Genomic DNA, 7,795 nt, shown 5'->3' with positions numbered 1-7,795 from the left:
AATAAAAAAAACATGGCCTTTGACCTTAAAGAATGAATTGTCTTCTTTTCACATCATTATTACAGGCATGTTGAAGGTGAGCATTGAAGCATTGCTGGGAAGAAACTCATTTTTAACATTCTGTTTAAAATGATTAGATTACAGTATGAAGATTTTTATTTTTTTATTTATACATGTACTTATGATCTGTGCCGTATTTGTTATCCACGTCTCAGTATATTACTTTTTGGCATTCATTAGTTAGCAAGTGGAATAATCATAATCTTGATTGACAAAACAGACTGACCACAAAGTCCTTAGTAACTTTTCTGGAGCTTTCAATTGTATCACACAATCGTCTGCCGCAAAAGATCCATTTAATAGGAGGCTTGGTATTGCTTTAATATGTTCAGAGACATGGATTTGTTTTGTCATCCACTGTATCAAAGGTCTAGGATGAACGTTCAACCCTCATCATTTATCAATCTCGATATTCTGTGGTATCTTTGTTTAAATGATTTCATTTTACAACATGCACTGTTTTACTGTTTGTGTTGCACCATATTGCTGACTCCAAGTCAGGAATTGGGAAATAGGCTATGAGCTGTGACTGGTTCTTCCATTTGATGTGCGCTGACAGAAATAGCATAGCTACTGCTAGTACATCCTTCGCTGATACAGGTCCACGCAAATGTCATTATTTTCTGTGATATTTGAAAAGGTTTTTCTAAATTCATTCAGAAAACAGCTCAAACATACAAGTGCTCAGTGTTATGAGACAGTTTTATGACTTGTGGTATATTATGAGAATCATAAAACCTTCCTACACTGAAGCAGTAAAGGATTTTTGTTGTTGTTGTGGTAATGCTGGATACAGAGCGGGGTCAATCCAGGATAACAGTCTGTCTTTTCACTTTAGTCCTGACTGTCCTTGCCAAGCCGGAAGAGAGGTCGAGCCAGGTTTTGCGTTGTACACCAGTCATGCCAAGGGATGTCTGTCATAAAAGCACTTCTATCTGTCCTCCTTTCAGCACCCACACAGAGGTCACTCTCAGAAGTTATAGTATGCACTGACTGAATAACTGCCTTCTAAAACCGTTTTTTTTAAATGAACATGAAGTCTTAAATGAAAAAAACGTCCAGTGAAAAGAGTTAGCGTGCCATTTGTTTCTGCGATCTATATTAACTCATGCATTTTCTCAGTTACTGAACACATTCGAAAAGACATTTTTTTCATGTGCAAATAAATGTGCTTCCTTGTCAGAACGTCTACTGTAGATGCTGTTTCAGCACAGAGCTTCAGCTAAAACCATTTGACACAACTCTGAAAGGGGGGGGACGGTTTCAAACTTCGATTCTAATTACGAGCCATTCTGGGTGACGTGAAACCCCCTGTGTCATTGTGTGTTAGAAAGCCCGCCTTGCTGTAAGAGATACAAGATTCAAATGTCTGGAAGTACATCCTCGGCGGCGCTTTAACCTCATTTCAGCAGCAGCTGGTCAGCAGCCAAACCATCCCAGGCGGATGCAGCTGCCCAGTCTGCTCTGTTCAGCTGCTTAGCAACACTGACTTCATGGCTCATACACCGATTAAACATGTGAGACTGGCGAATCGCTTGCTTTTTCATCTTATAGTGAGAGTAAGGATAAACTTCCAGCATTAGGCTATGAAGAACAAAGCAAAGTTGTGTTTTTTCTCCCGCAGCATTGACCTCAGTTTGCTATTTCTTTCTCATTTGGCTTCATCCAGGCATCCAAAATAAGAGTCTTGAGTGTAAGCCTTTGTCTTTGCTCTCTCCTGATCATCTTGTGCATGTTGCCAAAGGTTCACTGCTGCTGGTGACTGTGGGCTACTGCGCTTCTACTGCTCAGTGTTGATGTGAAATTTAAACGGAAAAGTGTACAGTTGCTGTTTCTCAGTTTCTAATGAATATACAATAATAAATTAGTGTCATGCAGAGGCCAGAAAGAAAGTTCAAATGAAGATGAGCCAACCAAAGCCACCAAAGATACAGTGGGTGTGATGCATGTACGTAGTTGTATCCTATAATTCAACTGGTAGACTGGCTTAGATGGCACATAACTCCTATTGACTTGCCTGTAGAACAGTGGCCCACTTACCCACTTCTCTAAAGGTCTCACTAGCCGTTAGGCCTTTTGTGCCAAATCCATGAAGACCACTAAGTGTGCATTTGCCAAACTCTGTCCTATCTACTGTCATTCCATCATGCCTGGATGAACATGCACTAAAGCTGGTGGCAATATTAGAGCTGTTTTCTTATGGGGGACATTCACTTTACTAGCTGACCTACCTTACATCAATTTTTAATATGAAGATGGGGGATAGTCTCCTGCTTTTTCCAGCATTGCCGCCATCATTGTTTTAAAAGCATCATTAAGTCTAGACAATATCCTTTTAGTGAGCTTCTTCACAACAGCCTTGTCACAGGATGTCATTCAAAAGGTGCAATGCCAAATCTTTGGTCATTATTAGCTGGAAAATACCAGACAACCCATTATGAACTCTGAATGAATTGTCTTTCTTTACGATCAGAGGGGATTAACTTTGACAGTGAACCACAGAAAAATCCTCCTAAATGAAATAAACAACTGACTGAATGTTTTTTTTTTTTTATTGTTTGCAGCTATCGTGACATCACCGACATTGAAAGCCAGACAGTATGAGCTGATGGCTCCACTGCCTCCCAGTCAGCCTGCTCTGTCCAGATCACAGTCAAAAACAAGGGTGCAGTTTTAAAAACAAACATCTGCACTAGCCTTTAAGCACTGTCCTTGTTCTCTCACATCATATTCAATTATTTTAAAGTCATCTGAACTGGTCGGTGTTAGTGTGTGAATGTGTGCCCAGCCAAAACACAAAGAGACAGCACGGGTGAAAATTTAAAGAAGGCTGTCAATTTTTTGGTTTTGTCCCCTTTCTTTCAGCATTATTTACTGTATAAACACAACACACACACACACACACACACACACACACACACACACACACACACACACACACACACACATGCTGTAGGAAAAGGGGACAGGACAGCCATGAAACAAAGACTCAGTAAGTCACCATAGAATTACAGAGGCCGGGAATTTTAGTGGGATCTTGGCATCTCCACAGACCTTGATGCTTTAATCACATTCATGTGAGGGAAGGTTTCTGCTGGCCTGGAAAGTTGCTGCGCTAGATTGCCAACAGAACCACAGGAACTGCGACAGTGATATTCAGCAAATAATTTGTGGAAATAGAGTTACTTATCATATTTTACTCAGCTTTAGTCCCCTGAAAAATACTCCACTAAGCCATCTTTTCAAAATATAGTGCTCAACCATTCTTTTTTTTTCTCCCATGTATTTTAAATCATAGGCTTTCTATGAATGTCAGTGAAAGAAAATCTGTCAAACAGGTAATGTCAGCTGCTATGAAACAAAATAACAACACATGTAATGCACATGTTACTATCAGAAGAACAATGACATCTTGAGAGCAACAAGCATTTGAACTAGAGGGGAAATGTTGCCCGATACTATATTTATTTCTTGCAATAATTTCCTCACTGCAGCCAGACATTTTGCCAGAGAGATGTAGATGTTCTCCTCTGGCTTACAAATATACCAATACTTTTCTTTTGAAAGTTAAAGTTTGGTTGCCATGTCTGAATGAGTTTCTTCTGCAGGAGCACCGTAGGAAATACTGGATGCTGGCTCGACTGCCGTACCCCATGAAGTGGCTCCCTGTCTGAAAAACATCCAAGGCTTCATGTCAGTTGATGACAACCTGTTAGGTGAGACCTGAGGATGTGGCCTCTTTGATTTCACTATAGCCGACTGACCTTGAAACTATTTCACATCTCTGTGGACTCACACAGGCACACACACTTAACACTTCAATGGGATCTGGGAGGCAGTGGGCTTGCTGTTTCTAATCCAGTTGATGAAAATGTCCACCAAGCCTCAACCTTCACCAGTGAAACCAAAGCCATCCTCATACTGCACCAGACAGAACTGCCATTATTCTTTCAACTTTCATTCCATTTCAACAGTTTCTAAGTGGAATTTTAACAGTACAAAAGGCGATGAATTCGAAGTGTAATGTGATTCTACTAATGACAGCAAATCAGTGTTCCTACTTAAAAACATGAGGCACATAACATACAGTATATATGTATTATGTAGTTGTTTTTATTTTTAAGTGGTTAGTACAGGAGCAGAATCCTTGTCCTTAACTTTATAGGTTATTTGGAAAGAGTTTCTGGAGGGAAAATGAAGACAAACAAAAAGACCGAGTGAGACTACTTTGACCCCACTCAAACTTGTGAAACTTGTGCTGATATACAGCTATTATATAATTGCATCCCTGGTAACTGAGTGACGGTGTTGACTCCTGGTGTTGACTCCTGTTGCCCTCTCGACTCAGCAGTCTCTCAGTTTGAGACCTGCTGCCTGAAAGATGCTTGTCTCTCTGCGCTGCTGACACGATCCTGCCTCATTTGTGCTGGCGTGAGTACTCACCACGGAGGTGTCGCCGTTGAAGGCCCAGAGACAAGCACTAGAAAGAAACCCCAGCTCTAGCCTACTTTGAGTGGGTTCCTCTTTAGCCAGGAGGTTTACACGGAGAGCGCAGGTGTAGCTATAGTTACATATCAAATGTCTTAAGTGGTGCTGAAAGGACAGCGACAAAGTGGAAAGCTCCGCCCGCACCTTGCACTCCAGAGTGCACACGTGTGTCCAATTAGTTCTTTTCGATATTTAAGCTCGCAGACTTTTGGAACTGCTGAACATTGGCGACCTACGAATATAATATGTTGACTATTGTATACGGCTAAATTAAACTACATCAGATAGAGAGAATTGGGTGCTATTTGTCTCGGTATTCGCAATAAAGGTAGGGTTCCACTACTATTCCAATAAACTCATTCTAAACTCTGACAGAAACCATGTCCTAGCTATGCATTAGGCCACCTCTGGCTTTAACTCAACTCCTGACTGCCTGTCTGCTCAGGCTACCTCACAGCACCACACACAAACACACACACACACACACACACACACACACACACACACACACACACACACACACACACACACACACACACACACACACACACCCCACTTCAGCACTAGTTTATCCGTATTTCTTGGTCACTTGTGCAGGGCTCCACCATGGCAGAGCGCAGGGGAAACTGGGACAAGGCAGAGGACGACCTGCCGGTTTATCTCGCCCGGCCCGGCACGGCTGACCAGGTGCCCCGGCAGAAATACGGCGGCTTGTTTAGCAGCGTCGAGGGCGCATTTGAGAGTAAATCCATAGACTTTGATGCCCTGAGCGTCGGCCAGAGGGGCTCCCGCACCCCAAGGACCGCCAAACGAGAGACCGGTCAGCAGGCGAAGAGCCCGGCGAGTGACAACAAGATGTCCCCTGGTGTGGAAAGTCCCGCAGCAAACAGGCGAGGAGAGAAAGACTCAGCTCGGGTTGAGATCACAACCAGCGGCGGTAAAGAAGTGTTGCAGAACCTGGAACATGAAAAGGTAAGAAGAAGACGGTAACTTTTGCGTGAATGGCAGCAGCATGTGGAAATGACAGGAGTGTTTTCTACAGTGTGTGTCACCGCTGACTGTTAGTTTGAGCTTTTCTCTTCTGGTAGCAACCTTATTTTTATTTTTTTTTTAAAGAGTGATGTTTAATGATGCTTCAATGCTGAGCAAAATATCCCATTAATATTATTAAGTGAATGAACTATGTAGAGGTACAATATACAGGCTTACAACCTTTGAAATTGCAAATAACTAGCACGATTATCTGACTCACAAATTGACCCTGATGCTGTCAAGCTGTGGGCTACACCTAAATAATTTAAAATCTCTCCATCGACCACCTATTCAAAGCATATAAACTAATGCCTACGGCTTTTGTGAACTAAAATAGGGATGAGACCCTTAATTGTTGATTGGATGTGTCACACTGCCACATCACTATATGACATATCAAATTATTCACTAAAGAATATCAATCTACCTAAAGAAATTATACAGATTATTTAACAGCATTGCCAAATAGATACAGCACATTAACAAGTAATCAGTCTATAATGCATGTCATAGAACCCCATACAACATGAAAGAAATGGCCAAACAGCCACAGAGTTGGAGTGGAGAACATATCGTATCTCAGCTAACAAAATTAGTTTTTAAGGTATATGTGGGGGGACTACACAGTGCTTGCAAAAATAAGTGGGGAATGAGACAGACTTACCATCCACTGCCAACATTCATCAACAGAATTCTGCAGGAAGATCCATCCAATGTGTGAAGACAATAAAATTAAGAAGAAAAAAAGACTCAAGCAACCAAAGCCACACTGAGTATGACTGGAAAGCCTCAAGGCTGGACAAATGAAAATGTCTGTCATGGCTACAAGTCTGGTCCACTGCAGACATCAGTTCTGTTTTAGTGAAACCATGAGTTGGCGACCATGATGCTAAATATTATACTGGGGAGGGGGGGTTAATGCAACAAGTGTTGCCCACACATTTAGCAACATGCTGACTGCTATTTATTTGTGACACCTGTAGGTCCATTAGATCAATTACAATGTAAGACAGTGACATAACAAGACATGGTACTGAGAGAAATCATATTAGTATGAGAACTACATCCAGGTTTGTAGTTTGTTGCAACGTGCATGCATAAACAAGGTGATTCACACAGGTTAGATATGTAACACCAAATGCAACTGAAACATTTGAGTATGTCAAAAAGAAATCTGAACAGCTTATATTGACCTAGTGCATCCGGCTGCCGAATAATCTAATTAAACTTGACATATAGCATGTCATTAACACAGCGGATAGGCACACTAGATACAGGTTAAAACAATAAAGCTGCAGGATTGTTGTACTGACTGTGACATGTCAAAATGTCTTCTTATAGAGGCAGGGTTTGATTTTTTCAGCACCATAGAGTGCAAGTCTAGGTCTGTCTTTTGCATTATTCCTGCAGAAAACATATTTTTCAATCCTTTCTTGATGACATCAAGAGTGCATTTGTTTTAAGAATGTTCAAGTTCAAAATGTTGTTGAAAGTACCACAAAACCATACCACATAACCTTTTCTCATCATGCCACCTGTTTTGAAGAATTATATTTGTATCTGACTACAAAAGTATGTGCAGATTTGTTTTTGGCAAAAAGGTGTATGGAAGAAAAAGAAGAATTGGCTGATAATATTTGCATGTGCCATCAAGCAGGCACACACTAAAAAAAATGATGATTCATGTATCTCTCTTTCTCTCTAGCTCTGTCTCTCTCTCTCTCTCTCTCTCTCACTCACACACACACACACACACTCTTACAATTTTGGCTCAGAGAGAGAAGATGGCATTAGACAAAGTGAAGATGATTACTAGTTAGTCATTGCAGGGCAGGCCACATACACATCATATAACCCATGAATGGGGCAAATTGATTTTTATAAGAAGCAGGAAAGAGTTAAACATTATGGAATGATCTGATGTAATACAATATGCCGTGTATTACAGTCAAATAGAATCTATTAAATGTAATTGCCTGCAGAAATGCATAAAGGTTTCATCAGCCTGACATCAACTCCGGTCTGAAATCCTCAGCAGCAGCCGCAGCAGCAGCAGTGATTGGGTTTGATGTAATCATGTTTAGAATGTCACTACATGGTATGTATTGCTTTAGAGCAGGGCTACCAAATTATTGTTAATTTCTTAAAAGCCTTTTCAAAATTTTAAATGTCTTAATATGAATCCACCATATTATTAGCAAATCTATAAATCAGC

General features: G+C 40.9%; 1 protein-coding gene across 3 annotated transcripts in view; it reads left to right on the top strand.

Annotated features, from left to right (window-relative positions):
• Positions 1–4,782: 4,782 nt before the first annotated feature.
• The window catches only part of dpysl3 (dihydropyrimidinase like 3), a 44,375-nt gene continuing 41,362 nt past the window's right edge, over positions 4,783–7,795 (top strand). Inside the window, exons 1-2 of one of the 3 annotated variants that reach the window (XM_028595132.1) lie at positions 4,783–4,876; positions 5,146–5,520. In XM_028595132.1, the coding sequence (XP_028450933.1) occupies positions 5,155–5,520 (366 nt within the window). In that variant the 5' untranslated portion in view covers positions 4,783–4,876; positions 5,146–5,154. Of the gene's footprint in view, positions 4,877–5,134; positions 5,521–7,795 lie in introns of those variants that run through there. The other 2 variants (XM_028595129.1, XM_028595130.1) reach the window with 2 other exon arrangements.

This window comes from Perca flavescens, chromosome 13 (assembly GCF_004354835.1).
Source record: "Perca flavescens isolate YP-PL-M2 chromosome 13, PFLA_1.0, whole genome shotgun sequence".
Classification (NCBI taxonomy): Eukaryota; Metazoa; Chordata; class Actinopteri; order Perciformes; family Percidae; genus Perca; species Perca flavescens.
This window is presented reverse-complemented; position numbering and strand designations above follow the sequence as displayed.